The following is a 23814-nucleotide window of genomic DNA, read 5'->3' as shown; positions in this document are numbered from 1 at the left end:
TATCTTTCGTGTCTACACCGGACGCGAGCGGCTTGACCCGACGCGACAAATGACATTAGAACCTATTATGCTGTCTACATTGGATGCGGCGAGACACGGCAAATCCCGACTGTAATCTGCTGCCGCGTTCTATTTATGACGTGCTCACACAAAAGTTTAAATGATTTGCAACGGTCGCCTTGTCGCGTCCAGTGTAGACAGACTTCAGCTGTTGCGGTGCGGCAACTGTCGCGTCCGGTGTAGACACGGTATAGTGTTCTAAGTAGTTTAGAACGCAAGTTTATTTTGAAAAAAAAGAGCAACTTTAGGCGTTCGCTCTACATACGTCATCCGGTATAATTGAAACGATTGGCTATGAGCTACGCACAGGCGCTTTTGATAGACATTCGTATCGCCCAATAAACGGCTCTGGGCATTCGTAAACCACGCCTCAAATACGAGAAAATGAACATGTGGTTCCCAGACCACGAATCATGACGAAGTCATAACGTGGTCTGGTGATAGCCAGGCTAAATTAATGAATCAATGAATCAATGAATCTGCTTTTTATTATTTTGAGGTGAAATAATCTTAATGCTCCTAAAATAATTTCCTTTAAACGCATTTAATTTATTAATTTATTTTTTATTTTTTGAGCTGAATGACCCAGACATTTTCTTGACAGATTTCATAAGACTACAGTATATAATACCACTTCCATCATCTGGGCTCAGGTCCACTGCAGTGTGGCTTCCCACTTCTCAAGCGTTTGCTATACAACCTCCAGTGAAACAAGACAGAACAGGTGTCCGTGAGAAAACTGTTGCCTTTTTCCCAATAAAAGTCACACTCCAAAAATGTCAGGTCATGTAGAGCCCCCCCTCATCCGTGCCCAATCGCTCCTAATCATTTGCCTTATATGGACACATCAGTCCAGCCTCGACGGCGCAGCGAGCCAATCAGAACGCAGGAGGGCGGGGTTTGTTTTTTTAAGGCTGAAGCCAGAGCGAAGTGCAGCAGCGCGCATTAAAGCACCTGAGTAACACGCTCTAGCAGCGCCAGGGAAAGTTGCATATACTTGCAGCGCTGGAATGAAAATGAACGGCTTATTTTGAAAAGATTTAACACCCTGGATGTATTTAACTTGGATATTTAAAGCTGAAGACTGGAGATTTGCTCTCTCTGCTTTTAAGTGCATCGTTAATATGCGATTTTTAACGTGAACACTTTATTTCCACACTGGAGATTTCGGATACGGCGTTAAATGTCAAACAGGATCAGCTGGCACGGTGTTCAAAGTGACTCAACCCCTCTGGAATAAACTTTCCTGCAGCTGAGAGAGTGTGTGTGTGTGCGTTTGACAGCGAGAGAGACAGTTGGATGTGCGCGCATGATGAGCTCGCGGCTTCTGCTGCTGGTGCTCGCGGCGCTCGCGGCGTGCTTGCGGTCTGGTCGCGCGCAGGTAAGCTTCACCTGATTGACGTCACGCTCGGTTTGACTTTAATTTCTATGTCTCATTTGACAATAGGCGCATTCAGGGCACGTCTTGATTTCGAGGGATAAAATTCGAGCAAACTGTAACGAATTCCCCCATAAGCATGCCTGACTGCGTGTTGGCCCCAGAGAGCAGGAGAAAAGAGAAACTGTACTTGATTTGATGCTTGATCTATCCGTATTTGTTTATGTCTGCAATTCTAAACTCAAACAAAGACACTGTTAGGGTTGCCAGTATTAATGTGCGTTGGATGGGTTCCCAGATGCAGCACTGCCAAAAACACATCACTCAGTCCAAGAGCATCACTGTCACTGCTTAAACCTCAGTTATGTTGTGCATTTAACACTACAGTACGCCTTTAGCCGTATTAAAATAGTGCTGCGAGTTGCTATAGAAGAGGGTCCTCTGGAGGGTTCCCACGGTCATTGAAAACTTGAAACTGAGTTTTACAAACTAGGAATAAACATTAATCAAATTTGAAAATTCATATGCACATACACAGACAAAATGCATTTATGTTTTAAAATTTGTACGTATTTATATAATGTGTACATATTTGTAGTTTTAAACTACATTCCAAACTGTAAAAAATATATTTTAAGTATTTAAAAATTAAATATAAAAGTATTTTTTTCTAAAGTTGGGTCAAGTCATAGTGGTCAGAGTAATATATAATAGAAAATATTTATATAATATTTGTGAAATATTGTAAAATAATGTAAAAAATATTTTTTAAATGTTTTTATATGTACTTTTTCTTTAAATTAATGTGAAAAATCTGCCTGAAAAGTCATGAAAACTTAATGTCAACATAAATGTCAAAATATTTATATTATGAAAAAAGAAACATTTGAATGTGCATTTGTCTATAAATTGATCATAAGTCATATTTGTGAACCGGTTTGTTGAACAGATTTGTGTATATGCGCAAAAACATACATATTTATCGTTTCTAAAACTTAATTGAAAGTCATAGTTGTGCCTGATTCAGGTCCTTTCAATGAATCAGTCAAACAGATTTGTGTGTGTGTGTGTGTGTGTGTGTGTAAGAAATATATATATATATATATAATCATATTTGTCTCATTTAGGTCTTTTCAAGGAATCAGTAAAACAGATTTGTTTGTGTGTGTGTGTGTGTGTGTGTGTATGCGTAAAAATATATTTATATATGTTGTAAAATATGTATAAATGTACATTTTTCTAAAACTTGATCAAAAGTCATAGCCATGTCCGATTCAGGTCTTTTCAATGAATCAGTCAAATAGATTCATCTGTGTATGTGCAAAAATATATTTATATGTTTTAAAATTATTTTAAACGTATATTTTTCTAAAACTTGATCAAAAGTCATAGTCGTGTCTGATTCAGGTCTTTCCAATGAATCAGTCAAACAGATTCATGTGTGTGTGTGTGTGTGTGTGTGTGTGTGTGTGTGTGTGTGTGTGTGTGTGTGTGTGTGTGTGTGTGTGTGTGTGTGTGTGTGTGTGTGTGTGTGTTCGTGTGTGTGTGTGTTCGTGTTCGTGTGTGTGTGTGTTCGTGTGTGTGTGTTCGTGTGTGTGTGTGTGTGTGTGTGTGTGTGTGTGTTTGTGTGTGTGCGCGCAAACATTTTTTATATATGTTTTAGAGTAATTTAAATGTATCTTTTTCTAAAACTTGATCAAAAGTCATGATTTAGGTCTTTTCAATGAATCAGTCAAACTGATTCGTGTGTGTGTGTGTGTGTGTGTGTGTGTGTGTGTGTGTGCAAAAATTATTTATATATGTTTTAAAATAATTTTAAACAAATATTTTTCTAAAACATGATCAAAAGTCGTAGTTGTCTCTGATTCAGGTCTTTTCAATGAATCAGTCAAACTGATTCACATCTATTTTAAACTATTCATTCATTCATTCATTCATTCATTCAAATGCTTATCCAGGCCCAAAGTCATTGGAAATCAGCTGCTGTTGGAATCCTGGTAATAATAAAAAATATTTGGCATACTGGTCAATATTTGACCATTTAGAGATTATCAGCGTTAATTTAGCCTCATCAATGCATAGTGTGCATTCTTATTATTGCAAATGCAAATCTTATTTGTAATAATATGATACTGCCAGCCATCCTGCTTTCTAAATATACTGATATCTGCCACTAAAATCTGTCCGTCCTACAGTAATAGAACAGATTCAGCGAAATCATTCTTGCACTATGATTTGGGTTGCAGATATTCTCACATATGCGTCCTGACCTTTATTAAAAGGTCTTTATGACATGCACATCAATTGCCGTCCACACACATACACACACACACACACACACACACACACACACACACACACACACACACACACACACACACACACACACACACACACACACATACTATAAGACCTAAATCCCCTTGTGATGTTTCTGTAATCCGTCTCTTCAATATCACCATTGCATCACCACCAAACCTACAAAAAAACTTTATATCAGGTCTACCCTTTAAAACCGAGCGCTCCGATTCGGACTGTTTCAGTGAGTTTAAAAGGTCACAGCTGATGGGATTTTAGTCCTCCAGCTGATGCATCATAAGTCTTGTGTTTAAGTTACATAAGAGAGAGGAATAATCTAGGCGGCACGGTAAAGACGTGCGGATGGAGTCACGTAAGATGATTTGGCTTTGGGTCTCTCGGGGCATTACGTGTGTCACGGCCCGATGGCTTAAAAAAAAAATCGAAATTGCTTTTGCAGACATGACTCAGGAATTGAGCGAATGAAAGCCGAGCTGAACACCTGAGTGGAGCCAAACAAATGTGCATCGAATTAATGACTCCGTTTTGGAAAATGGAAGATGGATCGACCGTATTGTGCTTGTGCTTATGCGTTCATATAATATTTAATCTCTCGCTATGCAAGCATGATTATCAAAGCCTAAACAAATCCTTCTTTTTATGCTTCTTTCAGTGGATCTATTTATGCGACCTGTGTGTTTGTATGTGCAGGTGTGGATACAGTATTTCTTTATGTCTGAATTCAGTTATGGCTGCCTGCCATGTGGCCGCCCTCTAATGTTTCAAGTGTGTGCGTATAGCAATCCAGGTCCATAATTATACCCCATTCCTCCTCAGCTTTTCCCCTAGATGAACTATTGGCATTCCTGCGTCCCATGATTCATTACGGCATGTGGCAAATGGGAGTGATGTCATCCTAATAGGATCAGTATACTGTATGTGTTACAGTGCTACACACACATGCACCTGACAGTGGGTAAAATACTGTTTTAGTGCATGTGTGTTTCACACTGATGTTCAGCGCTTCACACCTGAGCATCCATCTTGAGTTTTACACACACTGATGAACGTTGGCCTTTCAGTGTCCAGCTAGATGGCATCTCGGTTTAGTGAGTCTGGCTTATTTGGTTGTCTTCAATGAATGGTGTGTAGTTTGTAGTTAGTTGTTTTCCTACAAGTGTAATTGAAATGTTATTCTGAAGTCGAAATTTAGTTTTTCATGACCAATTCTTTGAATGAAACAGATTGTTGCTACTGTATCTTTAAGGCTTTTATATGCAAATCATGTTATGACTGCTTGCTCAGCAGTATTAACTTTGCTGCACTTTGGAATGCAGCAACACTTGAACTTGAGATTGCATAGTTATAAGCGTTCAGATTACAACCCAACTGCCTTAGAAAGCAGCTATTTTGCGGGTGTGCAAATCCCTACGAATTTGTATGATGCGTAACGTATGAAAAATGCCAGTTCACGTCAAGAACGATAACTGTACATTTAACTATATTAGTGCCCATATCAGCGGATGATATTGTCTATTTATTTTTAAGCGCATGCCCATCTGCCACTTTAAATTCTCGAGCTCGTAATAGCAGGATTGATTCTGATTGGGTGTCAGTGTTTTTATCGTTCAACAGCTGGGAAAAACTGTTGATTCCAACAATGTTATTTCTCTATGCCTTTATGGTTATATCTGTGGTGTGCACATTGCTATTCTTTAATATCGAGAATGATTTTTAGAACTATATTGTTCTTTTTATATTTATCGTTATGTTTATAGATTGTATGGAAACGTAAGTATGACAAAACATAGCTATTTTGCGTGTGGCCATTTTGTACAAATTTGTACAATGGTTCATATAAAAAGTATGAAAAATGTTAAGTATGAAGTTCCATTTCTATACCTACCTCTCAGTGGGACGAGAGTAGATCAAATAAAAATGTACGAGTGATGTTTTGTCAAATTGTTAAATTTGGAAATAGTTGAGAATTGTTGTGAGACTGTATTATCACATTCGCATTAAAGAGAGTGGTTATATGTGACTGTAGTTGACCTGAAAAACAAAACTCACTGTAGAGGACTTAATAGCGACCCTTGTGGTCACATTGAGGAATGCATCATATTTTTGCGGTAAGACATTTTGGAATAAAATGCAGATGAAATCTAAATTGCGTAGCTACAAGTGTTCACCTTTTACAAGAAAATGTAGCTAGAAATGAAAGTGAATTTTGCGAGTGTGTGTGCAGATTCATTTTCATTCATTCATTTGTATAAACATTTTCGATGGGACAAAAATTTATGAATGGGGCAAAAATGTACTGTTTTAATGAGGTTGTACAAATAGAAATTTTCAAAAAATCTAAATGGTTATGATTTAAATCATTGTCATATTTGCGTACTCACGTGAGTGGTTGTGTTAATAGTCGTAATTTACTTACTTTAGTTTGGCTTGGTTTAGTTTACCGATTTTCTTTTCAAACTGTCACTCTGCAATGACTAGTTGATGTGAAAAACAGAACTGATTTTACAAGAAATACGAGTGCTGAGTGAGCTAAGTTTGCTTTATTTAAATAAATGGTTGCAAGCTTTGCAAAACTTAGGCTAATGTTCTGGCAAGGTTTTTTTTTTTTAATTTATGAACAAATAACTCTCTGAAGATATTAGCATGGTAATGGATATAGCAATGTTAATGTATTTGGTCTTGGTGGAATAGATCTGCTATGCTACAAAATTGCTGCCGCTGTTGGTTATTGCTGTTGTTGTAGATACTGCTGCTGCACAAGTAACATATATAATACAGTGTAGCAGATCTATACAGGTGGAGCTGGGGAGGTGGAGGGTTTCAGAGGAACTTTGAAAGCGTGTTGTGAAAAGCGCTAGTGAATGCTAACCAGCTATTTAAATGTAAAGCAGCAACCTCATTGGCGTGTATGCAACATGAACCAATCAGCTTTTACAAAGTACTTTAACACTGTAAATATCATCAGTTTGCATTAGCGACCCATCAGCCTGCACCATCTAGGGTTTCACGACAGAGCTTGGTATGTCTGTTTAAAATTATTTAACATTTAGCAGTTAATATTTACAAAATGTTAGCAAAAAACAACACTTACACATTGTTCAGGAGTGTTTTTCACACATCAGTTGGACGTTCATCCAACGTTTACATTTTTTTTTTAGTACTTACTAGTTTTGGATGGTTCAGAGAACATTTAGAAGTAACTTCTTCACAGTGTTTTTCAATCATTTAAGCTGGATGTTTTCACCATTCAGATATAACATTAGCAAAAGTGTTGCCAAATCTGTGGTTTTCCTGCGGAATTGGGTTACTTTAACACTATTTCCACTGGTTGTTTTTCATATATGGGGTTAAGGTGACTCCAATAATGTGATATTTACCGCCTGGTGTGCAAATTTTACTAGGAAACAGCATTTTGAGTAGTCGTTGGGCAGGTTTTGTTGTGAAAACCTGGAAACCCTGATTACCAATATGTTCTATGAACTAGAGTAGACGGCTGGTTATATAACTAATACAATGTAATGACAGCACTTGAAAATAGCTGCACTTGAAATTGCTTAAAACACTTGTTTTAATCTATAACGTGGTCTATATCAGCAAATGAATCAGCCTGACCAGCATGTCTATCACTTGTCAGTATGTAAACTACATCAAACTGATTTAAAAGGCAACAGAAATCACGTTTTTCATGACATGTTCCCTCTAATGAGTATTTTATTTCATGCATGTATAGATAATAACATCACAACTGTTATTGCTCAAAAATCTCCTGCAATGCAATGTATAAATTCAAACACATTTATGAGGAACCCCGTGTCGGGTGTGGTTTTCGATTGGTTTGTAGCTTAAGGCAATCTGTTTTATTTATATATTTATTTTCCCACTGTGTGCCTGCCACATGACACTGACCACATCACACACACACAGTGACCTGAATATGAGTAATGCAGCTTAATAAAGGACAGAGATAAAAAAAAAAATAAACACAAACGGAGCTCTCCACACATGCTCTCTGTAACTCTGCAAACCGTGCCTATGTACTCAATGCGCTGGTTAGACATGGATATGCGTAGGTTATTGAAATGACAGGAACTGGTTTTTGACCCAGACAGGTGTGTGTTTGTTTTAAACATGTCTAACCATCTTTTTATCTCTTTCTTTCTTTCTTCATCAGGAGGACGCTCTCCCCCCATCTCTGGTGGATTTAGTGATAAACAGTCCCATCTCATCTGTAGATGATCTAAAGAGACTTCTGGACGTAGAATCCGTAGGTAAAGCAGATTCCATACTTGAAATACAGTTTAAAGTTATGTGATTTGATTATCTTATGAAACTGATAAATTTGCTTGCATAGATTTGATTAGGTACTTAAATAGTTCTGTTACACATATACTGATATTATATCATGCACTGGCCACCTTGCTCTCTACATGTCGTCATCGGCCATTATAAAACCCGTATCAGCACTGGTAAACGTCTCGTCATTTGTGGAATGTGTGTGTTTTCTGGGGTGTGTTGAGTGGGAAGGTGAGGCAGGAAAGAGTGAGGGGTCTGGAATGCACTGTGTATGTGTGTGTGTGTGTGTGTGTGTGTGTGTGTGTGTGTGCATGCATGTGGATAATGGTAATATTTACATGAATGGGCCGTGTATAGCTCCTCACAGGCACAATAGCAGTGACCTTGAGCCCAGTCCAGCTCTAAGTTTACAGAGGGGACACAAACACAAGGCTACACTATTGTTCCCTATACCAGTGTGTGCATTTTTACCAGATTTAACAATGTTGTGACCCTTACTACAAGGGCTATTATACCAGACAAACGTCACTTTTGAATATACAATAGATTGACAGGGCTTGATCTGATTTACAACAACGTGACGGGACAATGGACTCAAGAGGATTCAAATGGCAATCCCAGACGCAGCAGGTCTTTAGGATGAGATGTACAGAGACACAAACAAATGCACAGACAAAGCAACTTAAATGCACATTACAATGGCAAGTTTCCATGAGTCATACATACAGGTTCATGTTAAAAAGAATGCATTTCAACAAAGAACTAGGATTGTCGCAGGTTGAGAGCAATTGGGGCCTCTAATGATTTTCAAGAATTTCAAGAGTTTTCTTTGAAGGATATTCAAGATACTTTCTAGTAAATTTAGGTAGAGATATATGATCTGCTTTGTTCTTAGAATTATGTCTGATAAAACAAACAAAAAAAGCTGACTGTGATTGGTCATAAAATCAGCTCTTTCCGGTATGAGTGGGTGGTTCTTTTTAACACTATTTAACTTAAGTGTCTCTCTAACAGGAGAAAATATATGTCTAAAGTCATATCAATGTCTGTCTTTAAAAGAAAATGCTCACGGAAATTTTGAAGTGCAAAAAAATGTAGTTTTGTAGTTCTGTATATTCCTTGAATAGAATTCACACCACGATAACTATACCAAAAAATGCAACCTGATCTCATGATGCATACCTGTGGGAATGTTTTCACAAGACATTTTCGAAATACGTATGGCCATGTACATTTCGTGACATATTCAGTGTGAAATGTCCACTGAGTGGCGCTAAAAGAGCGTTAGTTTTATTCCCTGTAGCAGATGAACGTACATATGGTACATTTTACGAGATTGTTGGTTTTATACGTGTCACTGCAGTTCTGACTTGAAATGTCCGTTGAGTGGTGCTACAACTCTAATGCTAAATAAAATTTTAAAATAACGTACCATATGCACTACCCCTAAACCTACCCGATAGTATGAACAAAAGCGAATGTGACGTAAAAATGCAAATGCATGTCGTTTAAGCTTGTTTTTTGATCTCTCATCTTCCAGCTGTTTCATTGTGAGTCATGTTTTTGACGGGATTTGTACCCAAGGATTCCGCATCCTAAGTCCAATTCCGTGCCGGCTGAGCAATCGAGCAAGATTGTTAAATCCGGAGAGCAAAAAATATGGAGCTGTAATCATAACTGTGTACAAAAAACGATTACACGTGCTCGCTGTTTTACCTCCTCTAGTGTTGATTTCTATTTAAAACTGCAGCAATATGTACTTACTGGTACGCATTTTGCGCCTTGTCTCAGGTACGTTTTCGTCATGAGATTGGGTAAAACAATTGATAATGTTTTGTGTGTTATAAGCACTCTATAAGTCGCTTTAAATGCTTAAACTCCTTAATCAGCTGGAAAAAATCATTCTGAAAGTGATTCTAACAAAATCGTTCCTCAGTGTTGTTATAATTGTTAATTATAAGTATAACAATGACTAGGGATGAACCGAAATTCAATTTTAAGCCGAAACCGGAAACAAAAATTCTGGATGCACTTGGCCGAAAACCGAAAACAATAATTATTTATTACTTTGACCGAATTGACTGAAAATGGCGTATCCATGTAACGCAGCTGACAGAGAACAGTGTACGCTGTTTGCGCTAGGGTGACAAAGAGGAGACTAATTGAAGAATAAATTCGTGATTATTGTTTTCTTTGCATGCAAATAGTATTCTTGTAGCTTCATAAAATTACGGTTGAACCCGTGATGTCACATGGATTATTTTACCGATCTCCCTGCTAAGTTTCTGGACGTTGATCATGTCAATTAATTTGCTGTCTATGGGAGGGTCAGAGAGCTGTCAGAATGCATCAAAAATATCATAATTTGTGTTGCGAAGACGAACAAAGCTTTTATGGGTTTGGAACGACATGGGGGTCAGTGTTGGGGAAAGTTACTTTTAAAAGTAATGCATTACAATATTAAGTTACTCCCTAAAAAAGTAACTAATTAAGCTACTTCGTTACTTTTTATGGAAAGTAATGTGTTATGTTACTTTTGCGTTACTTTTTAAAATCTGGGCAGGGCTTGCTTGTTTGTTTGTTTTTTGGGCAAATGTAAAAGCCTTTTTACACCTAAAGCCTCAGGCCTAGAGAAAAGTAAATTCACGTCTGTACAGTAGATGCTCTTCAGCGATAAAAAAAGGAAAACAGATGCTAGATTATCTTGAGTAATTTTCGCTTATTAGTATGGATGAATTGGATCATCGAAGGTCGGCAGCAAAGACATTGGTTAATAAAATGGGATTAAATACATAAAGGATATTTGTATTATTTAACACATTTAATTATTGCAGGTTTGCGTTGAATTTCACTGTTTTTATTGATTTTGAGGAATACTGTATCTGTTTTTTTCCTAAGTGAGATAAATTTTTCGCATGTTCACATTTATTCTAGAACTAACGTAAAATCTTACTCACAATTTCTCAACATGGGGACAGGAGAACTTTTAATCAATAAATGAGGGGGGAAAGTAACTGCCGTTACTTATTTGAAAAAGTAACTCAGATATTCCCTCAATTAAATATTAAAAATTAAAAAGTAATGCGTACTTTACTAGTTACTTGGAAAAAGTAATATTATTACGTAACTTGCGTTACTTGTAATGCGTTACCCCCAACACCGATGGGGGTAAGTGATTAATGACAAAATTTTTATTTTAGGGTGGACTAACCCTTTAAAAACTAATCTCAGAACTGAGAGATTCGGAAAATCTCAGAATCGATCTACGAATCACGATTCAACAACTTATCATTGCTACCCTACAACACAAACACAGAATATATATGCGCATGACGTCACGTTTTGCAAAATTCCAAATTCCAACCCAATTCCAAGGCGATAAAAGGTAACAATACTGCATTAATATCTAGTAACTAAGTAATGAAATTAGTTATCGTACTTGGTGTGAACAGGCCTTAAATGTGATTGTCTGAAATTATACGTAAATGGTGAATTTCAGTAGGTAACAAATCTAAAGTCAACCTCATGACCTCTAGCTAACCAAATTGGTGAAGGATGTTCCATGTTTTTAATCCCTCCTTGGTTTTGTCTTTCGTTTTCAGAGGAAGATGATGAGAAGCCCGAGAATGAGATGCACTCCAACGGAACACACAAGCGTCTTCCCAGAAGCCTTAGTAAGTCTGCTAGCATTCCCTCCCTTCCTCTCTTTGTCTCGCTGTCTCTTTTCCACACTCCCGTCTCTTGGTCTTTGTCCTCCAGCAGAATTTCAATGTATTTCCAGTCTGTGGCCATTATTTTGAGACACCGTGGCATCTCCATTCCACAATGGTGTTGTGGCTTTGTTGTGCATTTGTGCGAGTGTGTGAGATGTGCATATATGGGCCGACAGTCTGCTGTTGCGTCTCTGTGATTGATTCTGTCTCGTCCTGTCTCGCCACATGTCCTTAGGTCACCCTCAAACACACACACACACACACACACACACAAGTTTCAAAGCTCAATTTTACAACCCACGCTTCTTTCGCACATGCACTCGAACCCTTATGTTTTTTCTCTCTTTCTCAGAGTGCTCACTTTTAGTCAAGTGCGCCTCAGATCTGTGACTTGTACAACAAACACACTCTGACAGCGCTGAGAGGGTGAATTATAGAGTGTGTCTGTAGTTTTGTTAGTCTGGTTTGTCTAACTTCCATCCAGTTTTGACTGCTGCTATGTGGGAGTATGATGAATAAACGTTAAATAGACATTGCATTTTATTCCTGTCTCTTTCACAGACGTTCAGGTGGCCCAGCAGGCCATGTGTAAGGTGAGAACAGAAGTTATGGAAGTGACCCGTTCGATGTTGGACAGACGGAACGCCAACTTCTTGTTATGGCCTCCATGTGTGGAAGTGCAGCGCTGTTCGGGATGCTGCAACACACGCATTTTACAATGTGTGCCAGTCGTCACAGAAATGCGTCATTTACAGGTATTTATGCGCAAAATTGCAATGAATTTGTAGCTGTTTTTTAGATAATAAGGTTTCTAAAAGATAGGAAATATAATAATGTCTTAAAATATTTATTGTGGCCAAATTTTCTAGTAAGATTACATGAATCATTCATTAAGAATCCCAGAATGCATTGCGCAGAGCTCTGTGAGAAAAAAAAAAAAACATCTACAAGAGTTGGTAGAAATCTTAACACTAATAATATACTTGTATTTCACTCAATATCTTAAAATATCAGTAAAAATTACAAGTTACGTAGTTACCCAATATTTGTAGGCTATGTACTACATTTGTATACTTATTAGTTTAGCAACATGCTAACATAAAATAGTCAAAATGGACTGTTTTACAAAATATTTGTGTGCTGTATGTTATACTAATTAGTGTATAACAATGCATTTATAATTGTAAGTACACTAATTTACCCAAGATTTATCTTTACTGTGTATTGCTAATTTCCGTATAACATTGTTAGCTTAGCAACTTATGCAAACATAAAAATATTTAAAACTAAGCTATTTTACTCAATTGTACTGTTTTACGTGAACATCACATTGTTAACATTGCAACATTTTCACATAAAACTAGTTAAGTCTAATTACAAATGGACTATTTTACTCAAAATGTACATGTAGTGTATATTTTATATGCAAATTAACGTGTTACATTATTAGCTTAACAACATGCTAAAACAAAGATCGTTAAATCTAATTACAAGTGGACTATTTTACCCAATATTTGCATGTAGTTTATATTTTTCATGCAAATTAGTGTATAACATTGTTAACATAAAATAGTTCAATATAATTTTAAGCATACAAATGTACCCAATATTTATACATACTGTGCATTTTAATGTTAATGTATCATATGCTAAAAATTTTTTTAAATCTTATTACAAATGGCCTATTATACCCAATTGTACAGTGTAATTTTATGCAAATTAGAATATCACATTGTTAATGTAGCAACATTCTAACATAAAAATAGTTATCTAATTACACTATTTTATTAAATTTTACACGTAGTGAATATTTATGCAAATTAGCATATCACATTGTTATCATTGCAACATGCTAAACTAAAGATCTAATCTAATTACAAATTGACTATTTTACCCAATATTTACATGTAGTTTATATTTTGATGAAAATTAGCATATCACATTGTTATCATAGCAACATTCTAACACTTGACTAATTTACCCAATATTTACATGTAGTTTATACAGTGGTGTGAAAAAGTGTTGACCCCCTTCCTGATTTTTTATTTTTGTGCATGTTTGTCACACTTTAATGTTTCAGATCATCAAACAAATTTAAATATTAATCAAAGATAACACAAGTAAACACAACATGCAGTTTTTAAATGAAGTTTTTTTTTATGAAAAAGACCTTTATTTACCCCAAGAGCGCAGCAACGACTCATCCAAGAGGTCACAAAAGACCCCACAACAACATCTAAAGCGCTGCAGGCCTCTCTTGCCTCAGTTAAGGTCAGTGTTCATGACTCCAGCATAAGAAAGAGACTGGGCAAAAATGGCCTGCATGGCAGAGTTCCAAGACGAAAACCGCTGCTGAGCAAAAAGAACATAAAGGCTCGTCTCAGTTTTGCCAGAACACATCTTGATGATCCCCAAGACTTTTGGGAAAATACTCTGTGGACTGATGAGACAAAAGTTGAACATTTTGGAAGGTGTGTGTCCCATTACATCTGGTGTAAAGTAACACAGCATTTCAGAAAAAGAACATCATACCAACAGTAAAATATGGTGGTGGTAGTGTGATGGTCTGGGGCTGTTTTGCTGCTTCTGGACCTGGAAGACTTGCTGTGAAAAATGGAACCATGAATTCTGCTGTCTAACAAAAAATCCTGAAGGACATTGTCCGGCCATCTGTTCGTGACCTCAAGCTGAAGCGAACTTGGGTTCTGCAGCAGGACAATGATCCAAAACACAAAAGCAAGTCCACCTCTGAATGGCTGAAGAAAAACAAAATGAAGACTTTGGAGTGTCCTAGTCAAAGTCCTGACCTGAATCCTATTGAGATGCTGTGGCATGACCTTAAAAAGGTGGTTCATGCTCGAAAACCCTCCAATGTGGCTGAATTACAACAATTCTGCCAAGATGAGTATAGGCCAAAATTCCTGCACAGCGCTGTAACAGACTCATTGCAAGATATCACAAATGCTTGATTGCAGTTGTTGCTAGTTATTAAGTTTAGGGGGCAAACACTTTTTCACACAGGGCCATGTGGGTTTGGGTTTTGTTTTCCCTTCATAATAAAAAACTTCATTCAAAAACTGCATGTTGTGTTTACTTGTGTTATCTTTGATTAATAGTTAAATTTGTTTGATGATCTGAAACATTAAAGTGTGACAAACATGCAAAAAATCAGGAAGGGCCAACACTTTTTCACACCACTGTATTTTGATGAAAATCTGCATATCACATTGGTAATGTAACATGGTGACATTTGACTAATTAACCCAATATTGACATTGACATGACAAGTTTATATCTTGATGAAAATGAGCATATCACATTGTTAGCATAGAAACATGCTAACACTTGACTATTTTACCCCAATATTTATGTGTTCTGTATATTTTTATTCTAATTAATATGTCACATTTATAGCTTAATAACAAATGATAGGATTTGTTCAGAAATTAAGCATGTTTTATCCATTGTTACTATCATTATTGTGATTTCTCTATCTCTCTTTTTTCATCTAGATGACAAAAATCCAGTTTATCAACCGACAACCAGTCTATGAGAAGGTTGTCATACCCGTGGAGGACCATGTGACTTGTAGCTGTCAATCACGTGTTTCTGCACACTCCCCACGGTTCCAGACCACACCCCTTCCTCCGCCCAGACTCCACCCTAAAGTAACATTATCTAAGACGCAATCAAAAGAGGAGCTACACCGCAATGATGAACTTAAACATAATCAAAGGCTCCATTTGGAGGACAAAGAGAGTCAAGAACTACAATGGCAGTCCAAATACACAGTCACACACACACAAGGGTACCGACAAAGCCCGTTCCAACATACACTCACACACACACCGGTTTATACAAGCAGAGGAGATGTTCCCACCAGACAAACCACAATAGGAGATCCACACATGATGAGTGACACAACACAAACAGAGGAGGTCGAGTCCATGAAATCCGAACACAGTGGCGACGGCATGGCGAAAAAGACGCAACAGCAAGAGGATCAACCGACCAAACCATATCAAACGACACCACAGCAACCAAAACACAATCCTTCACACACTTCCGTCCAATCAGAGCACAGCATGCCGCACAACAGCCAATTAGACGGGCTTAGTCGCACTTACAGCCACGTTGAGGTCATCGGCCAATCCAGCGGTTTATCAGAAGTGCTAAATCATCACTCTGACCAATCAGAAGTTAGAAAACATCACCACCACCACCACCACCAATCAGAAGCAAGTAACCAAAATAAACAGGAAAAGGAACAGCAGCAAGAGGAAACACAACATTATCTTCGCCACCAACATCACAGACACCATCAGCTTCACCAACATACAACGCAAGCAGTTAGTCAACAACAGACTAGCACACAAAGAACAGGTCAGTGTCTAGAATGTCTATTGAGCCATTGTGTGTGAGTGTGTGTACGCATTGTATTGTAATTAGTAGCATTGCTTCCTGTTATTCTTTCCATTTCTTTAACGTCAGAGGTAGCTTATAAAGTCAAGGGTCAACAAATCATGTAACACTAATATTGCCATTAGATGAATTCTTTCAGTGTTTATCCAACCGTCCTTCTAACCACATTCTTTATATGTCTTCTGTTTTCCTCATTATTCAATAGTGACGAAATCCCCTCCCACGACGCCCTCAGCCCCACAGACTCCGCCCCCTCTTCCGGCTCCACGGAAGCGCCGACGGAAACACCGGAGGAGGATGAGCAAGGCCTCCATGAGAGCGATGATAATGTAATTATATTCTTATAGTATGATAATGGAAAGTGTACGGCTCAATGACACGTAAAAAAAAAAAAAACATTCTTAAAGGGATAGTTCACCAAAAAATGAAAGCTGTTCCAAACCTGTTTCTTTTAGCTGTTGAGCACAAAAGAAGATATTTTGAAGAATGTTGTTAACCAAACAGTTGACAGTACCAAAATAGGAAATTACATCAGGTTGTAAAATGTCATGTGGTACGACTCCCCAAAAGTGTAATGATATTTACCATGAAATTACATTGAATCCTTAATAATAATTAGGTAAGATGTGTATGATGTATGGGGATATATACTTTTTACTTTATACCACATGACACTTTTAAAAGGAATAATTCACCCAAAAGTAAAAATTCTGTCATTAATGACCTCATATCGACATTCTCATGTCATTCCAAACCCGTTAGACCTTTGTTTATCTTCGGAACACAAATTAAGATATTTTTGATGAAATCCAACAGCTTTCTGATCCAGCATAGACAGCAACGCAACTGAAACATTCAAGACTCAGAAAGGTAGTAAGGACATTGCAAAAATAGTCCATGTGACATCAGTGGTTCAGCCGTAATTTCATGCATCGTGGTACTCTTGTGTACAAGCGTCAAAGATTGACACGGAAAAGAAGAAATTCTTGAAGCCGTTATTTTTGTTTTCTTAGTGCATTAAGAGTATTCTCGTAGCTTTATAAAATTACGGTTGGACCACTGATGTCAAATGGACTGTTACTATGATTTTCATCCTACCTTTTTGGGCTTTGAACATGGTTGTATGTAGTTGTGCTGCTGTCTACAGAGGGTCAGAAAGCTTTTGGATTTCATCAAAAATATCTTAACTTGTGTTCTGAAGATGAACAAAGGTCTTACAGGTTTGGAACGACAATTAATGACAGAATTTTCATTTTTGGGTGAACACATGTCATTGACCTGTACACTATTAAACAGAGAATACACCAAAACAGTAATTTTTGTGTAGCTAGTGGCATCATACAGAACTGCAGAAATGTTTTCCAACACCCCATCCACCATTGTTGGGTTAACAATGCAAACCATGCTAAGGTTAATGGCGTCCTCCATATATAGACATCACCAGTTGAGCCAGTTTAAACAGACTGCAGTTCAGTTTGATACCGTTAGTGGCACGGAAATGACGCACCACGGCTTTGACAAAGCAATTGAATTTTCAAGTGAAATCTAATAAAAGATCTAACCAGATTTGGACCTTCATCTTCTAACAGGGTAATGTCCTGAAGAAGACCAAGACTCTGAACTGCTGCCAAAGTCCCAGGAGCAACCACAAAGCTGGGAGTCAGGGTGGAGACACACACACACAGGATATAGCAGAGACACACTGGAAATCTTTTTATAATAACTGGAAACGTCTTTGATCTTTGCCAAATAAGCTCCCATGGACTACATTTCCCATCAGCCATTGCAGTCGCCTCAGGCCACCAGTTCTGCGGTCTCTGCACTACGGGAGCTGGTCGTACTCAGGATATCCTGTGAGAAAGGACTTAAAAGGGATTCCATACAGCTTGCCAAATAGTGAGACTGTATTTAAAACACAACACAATTGCGGTCTGCCAAATGCGCTTCACACTTCGGTCAGCACAACAACTGCCAAATGCGGTGCAATATTGACTTGAACTACTGGTTGGCCAAGAATCTGGCTCGAATCAGTGATTAGCTACTTGGGGAAAGTCAAAGTAGCCTTCAAATGCCAATGAATGATGTAGACCTATTTGTGGGTCGGGTTGCAAAACAACTGTGGACTATTTATCCACTGGAGGAACTACTGGAATAGCAACTGGAAGAAGTTAAAACTGGAAAGTTGAATTCGGACTCTCAAAGAGCAAAACAACTGGACATATGAAGCTCAGGACTTCCAAAATAGTATAAAATACAAGTAACTATTACGAATTCATCTCAAAAGGTATAATCTGTACATTTTCCAAGCTACTTAAACACTCCAAGTTTATTAAATAGTAAAATATCAGCTGGCTAGATATGAAATTCAGGAGTGAAAGCACTTACAAAACAGTCTTTTGGACATTTACCATGGTAATATGATGGTATTCGTTGAAGTACTTTGGAGTACCATGTATATGCCATGGTATATGAATATGGTCATCCATCTGATACCATGGTACCGCCTCAGTACTTTTTTGTAAGGATCTCTCAGTATCATGCACATTATTTAATTGGTGCAAAAACACTGGAATGACGTACACTGGAGATTATCAACTATGAAGTGCTAAAAAAGCACTTAATGTTCGCATGTCGGTAGATGCACGGTCAAATAGTACCTAATTCTAATTCAATATTTAAATGCAAATAAGAAAATTGTGTTTAGCCGTAAATGAGGTTACCGTGAAATACTCCCATCCTGTAGGGGGCGGTATGGAGTGCTCTGTCATTTTATGCCTGCTGTTCCCAAACGTCCGCCTGTGCATTCAGCTGCTTCTGGAATCTTGTAAAGCTATAAAATAACTGTTTGTAAATGATGCATTTCTTTTCTGGCTTTTTACGTAACTTATTTATAAAAGGTAGATGCACTACCCATCTGCTTCCAAGAGTAATTAATTGTTATTTGTTTTGATGGAAATTATTGTTAATGTAATAATGCTATTTTAATATAAATATAAAAAGTGTTACATTTATCATTGGTTTGATGGTTTTTCTTTCCCAATCGAATTTTGCAAAAAAAAAAAAAAACAATTTGCCCAAAATACAAGTGTATGGGTCAAAATGATCGATTTTTCTTTTATGCCAAAAATCATTAGGATAATAAGTAAAGATCATGTTCCATGAAGATATTTTGTAAATTTCCTACTGTAAATATATCAAAACTTAATTTTTGATTGGTAATGTGCATTGCTAATGTGCAACTTCATTTTGACAACGTTAAAGGTGCTTTTCTCAATATTATGATTTTTTTGCATCCTCAGATTCCAGATTTTCCAGAATAGTTATATCTCGGCCAAATAATGTCCTATCCTAACAAACCATAAAACAAAGCTTATTTATTCAGCTTTCAGATGATGTATAAATCTCCATTTCGAAAAATGTACACTTATGACTGGTTTTGTGGTCCATATGATAATAATTTCACTCACAAGTTTACTCATAAGTTCTTGTTTTCAAAAACAACATTTTGAAGTCTTTGTGATTATAAATTTAATTAGAATTTATTATACTGTTTTCTCAAATTGTATTGTTGTTTTTAGGAAAGTTCTAAACCAAATCAGGATATAATCAAAATCCCTTGAAGACAAGTCACATTTGGTGGCCATAGAAGAAAAAAGTGTCATAAATGCTTTTTTATCTCAGATCAGGAGAAACCCAATTTTTCACATGCTAACGCTTCCTCAAACATCTTCAAAATGTTGTGTTTGTCTGTAAATATAGATGACTCTTTTAAGAAAAGTCATAAACCAAATCAGGATATAATAAAAATCCCTTGAAGCCAAGTCACATTTCCCTGGTGAAAAAAAGAAGCTAAAACCAGCCTAGGCTGGTTGGCTGGTTTTAGCTGGTCAACCAGCCTGGTTTTAGCTGGTCATAGCTGATCAGCAGGCTGGTTTTAGAGAGGTTTTGGCCACTTTTCCAGTCTGGCCAGGCAGGTCAGGCTGGTCTTAGCTGGTCAGGCTGGGAAACCACCAGCTAAAACCAGCCTGGCCAGGCTGGGAGACCAGCTAAAACCAGCAATTTCCAGCTTAAACCAGCTAAGACCAGCCAACCAGCCTAGTCTGGTTTTAGCTGTTTTTTTTTTCAGCAGGTTGGTGGCTATTTTGGAAACGCCTTACATTTGTGTGTAGCATTAGCTCTATCATACAAAAACATCTCATACAAATGCAGTATCAAACAAATACAGCAAGATTATGCTTATCTGCCAATCATCAATACAATCTGAGGAAAAAAAGTGTCACAAAATTGAATTTATCTCAGATAAAGATAAACACTATTTTTTAAACTGTTTCTGCTAATACACATGCTAACGCTTCCTCAAAAATCAGGCTTCGAATCTACTTCAAAATGTTAGTTTGTGTCTGTAAATATGGATAATTCTTTTTAGGAAAGTCATAAACTAAATCAGGATATCTCTTGAAGCCAAACCACATTTGGCGGTCATTTTGGAAACGCCTCACATTTTCTGTGTAGCATTAGCTGCATCATACAAAAACACCTCATACAAATGCAGTATCAAACTTATACAACCAAGATTATGCTTATCTGCCAACCACCAATACAGTCTGAGAAAAAAAAGTGTATTTTTAATTACGATAAACAGTATTTTCCAGGCTGTTCCTAATTTGCATAGTATAGATAATTATTTTAAGGAAAGTCATAAACCAAATTAGGATATAATCAAAATCCCTTGAAATACCCTGGTAATAAAAAACATTTAAAACCAGCCTAGGCTGGTTGGCTGGTTTTAGCTGGTCAACCAGCCTGGTTTTAGCTGGTCATAGCTGGTCAGAAGGCTGGTTTTAGAGGGGTTTTGGCCACTTTTCCAGCCTGGCCAGGCTGGGAGACCAGCTAAAACCAGCTAAGACCACCCAACCAGCCTAGGCTGGTTTTAGCAGTTTTTTTCAGCAGGGGAAAGTCACATTTGGCGGCCATCTTGGAAACACCTCACATTTTCTGTAGCAGCATTAGCTGCATCATACAAAACCATCTCGTACAAATGCAGTATCAAACAAAAAACAGCCAAGATTAGGCTATCTGCCAATCATCAATATAATCTGTGAAAAAAGTGTCACAAAATTGATTTTTTCTATCTCACATAAACGCTATTTTTCAGACTATTCCTGCTAATGCACATGCTAACGCTTTCTCAAAAATCAAGCTTCACAACATCAAAATGTTGTGTTTGTTTGTAAATATAGATGACTCTTTTGAGGAAAGTCATAAACCAAATCAGGATATAATCAAAATTTCTTGACGCCAAGTCACATTTGGTGGCCATCTTGGAAACGCCTTAGATTTTCTGTGTAGCATAAGCTGTATCATACAAAAACACTTCATACAAATGCTATCGTTTATTCCTCAAAAACAAGCTTCGAAACTACTCTGAAATGTTATGTTTGTGTCTGTAAATATGGATAATTCTTTTTAGGAAAGTTATAAACCAAATCACATATAATCAAAATTTCTTGAAGCCAAGTCATATTTGGTGGCCAGTTGGAAACGCCTTACTTTTTCTGTGTAGCATTAGCTGTATCATACAAAAACACTTCATACAAATGCTATCGTTTATTCCTCAAAAACAAGCTTCGAAACTACTCTGAAATGTTATGTTTGTGTCTGTAAGTATGGATAATTCTTTTTAGGAAAGTTATAAACCAAATCACATATAATCAAAATTTCTTGACGCCAAGTCATATTTGGTGGCCAGTTGGAAACGCCTTACTTTTTCTGTGTAGCATTAGCTGTATCATACAAAAAAACTTAATACAAATGCTATCGCTTATTCTTCAGAAACAAGCTTCGAAACTACTCCAAAATGTTATGTTTGTGTCTGTAAATATGGATAATTCTTTTTAGGAAAGTCATAAACTAAATCAGGAAATCTCTTGAAGCCAAACCACATTTGGCGGTCATTTTGGAAACGCCTCACATTTTCTGTGTAGCATTAGCTGCATCATACAAAAACACCTCATACAAATGCAGTATCAAACTAATTCAACCAAGATTATGCTTATCTGCCAACCACCAATACAGTCTGAGAAAAAAGTGTCACAAAATTTAACTTATTTTAAATCACGATAAACAGTATTTTCCAGACTGTTCCCATAAACCAAATTAAAATAGGGTTAATTAAAAAGCCAGATTTGGCAACCATCTTGAAAACACCCCAAATGTTCTATGTAATATTAGCTTTATTATACAAAACAAATCATACAAATTCAGCATCAAACAAATGTTTTTGTTAGGTTGCTAATAAGCATTGCTAATGCTTCCTCAGAAATCAAGCTTCGCAGTAGGCTATCTTCAAAATGATGTTAGTGTGTCTACATATGGATGATTCTGCACAGCATGAGTCTTTCTAAGCATGTAGCGTGTGGTGGTCACATTACAGTTGTGATTTGTGTGTGTGAGGGTGACAGGTCGCAGTGGTTACCGACAGTCGTCATAGCAGCACAGATGGACGTGTACGCAGAGGGAGATCAGGTGGTGTAACAGATACGAGAGGGCTGGCCGGGAGGAGATGAACTGATAAATGTTACGCAGACAAAGCAAAATAGACATGGGTCTAACGGCAAAGTGAGAGGAGAGGTACAGGAAGAGAGGAGTCTGAGAGAGGGCAGACAGGGAGAAAAGGGAGTGTGAGAGAAACAGAAAACGGATGACATGTAGGGAGTGACGCTGTGTAAGTGGTAAATCTTTGCGAACACAGGCGGCCTAGTCTTCACAAGTGCTCAGTAACCTCAAAGTGGGAGGTATGTGTGTATCTGGGGGCCCTGATATAGGGGCTGCCTCGTCAAGCGGGGGTCTAAGATGAGTTTCAAGTTTAAAAATTAGACATGGCAATAATTTGTAGACACCGTCAGACCTCGAAGTTATGACCGAGATTTTAAAAATGCACAACAGACAAAACTAGTGAGTTGCCTTCTAAGAAAGCATACTAAGTGTAGATGGAACGCTCTATAAATGCACCAACTCCATTGCTTCTGGTGGAAATAAGAACCTCTACTCGCATTCCGACAGAGCTTGACCTAGGCATATCTAAGCTAATGACCCAATACTCTAATTAACATAAAATTACATAGTATTTTGAACTACTTTGAATGCGCGCAGCTTCTGGTGTCAGTAACCTCAAGTTTTTAGCTGTACAAAAACAGTCCGTCATGCTGCTCGATATTGCAAACTGTTTGTAATTGTAAGGGGTTCAAGTGCGTAGCACTTAAACTCTGTTGTAATTGTTAGAATGGTCAGAGATCTCCACATAAAACTGATCGGGCAGACCAATGCGTAAGTCATACAGACTTGAAACTTGGAGGGATGGTAGTACTCACACTGCCAACAACATCACCAAGGCTTTTCCCAATCGGCCTGACGGGGGCGCTACAGCGAACAAAAGTATGAAATTTCTCCTTCACTTTAAAATGTTTTCACCAGATTTAACTTAAAAACCTAAATTCAGCAGCTGCCTCAAGTTTTTAAGTTAAATCAGCTTAAAACTACAAGTCATTTTAAAGCAACACTAAAGAGTTTTTTTTTTTTACCTTAAAATAATGTTTCTGAACTTGCGTCAGTGGTTCATCAACTCATAAA

General features: G+C 37.4%; 1 protein-coding gene across 1 annotated transcript; it reads left to right on the top strand.

Annotated features, from left to right (window-relative positions):
• Positions 1-1028: 1028 nt before the first annotated feature.
• On the top strand, positions 1029-19196 carry pdgfba (platelet-derived growth factor beta polypeptide a). Its single transcript, XM_073844233.1, has 7 exons — positions 1029-1441; positions 7929-8025; positions 11653-11724; positions 12325-12518; positions 15276-16146; positions 16391-16514; positions 17775-19196. The coding sequence occupies exons 1-7, from the start codon at positions 1370-1372 to the stop codon at positions 17785-17787; spliced, it is 1443 nt and encodes a 480-aa protein (XP_073700334.1). The 5' UTR covers positions 1029-1369; the 3' UTR covers positions 17788-19196.
• The last annotated feature ends 4618 nt before the right edge of the window (positions 19197-23814 follow it).

Source organism: Garra rufa, chromosome 7, assembly GCF_049309525.1.
Source record: "Garra rufa chromosome 7, GarRuf1.0, whole genome shotgun sequence".
Taxonomy (NCBI): domain Eukaryota; kingdom Metazoa; phylum Chordata; class Actinopteri; order Cypriniformes; family Cyprinidae; genus Garra; species Garra rufa.
This window is presented reverse-complemented; position numbering and strand designations above follow the sequence as displayed.

Coding starts and splice junctions, on each gene's coding strand:
- pdgfba (XM_073844233.1), top strand. CDS start 1,370: ATGATGAGCTCGCGGCTTCTGCTGCTGGTGCTCGCGGCGCTCGCGGCG. Junction 11,725..12,324: donor GCGTCTTCCCAGAAGCCTTA/GTAAGTCTGCTA, acceptor TCTCTTTCACAG/ACGTTCAGGTGGCCCAGCAG. Junction 16,147..16,390: donor GACTAGCACACAAAGAACAG/GTCAGTGTCTAG, acceptor ATTATTCAATAG/TGACGAAATCCCCTCCCACG.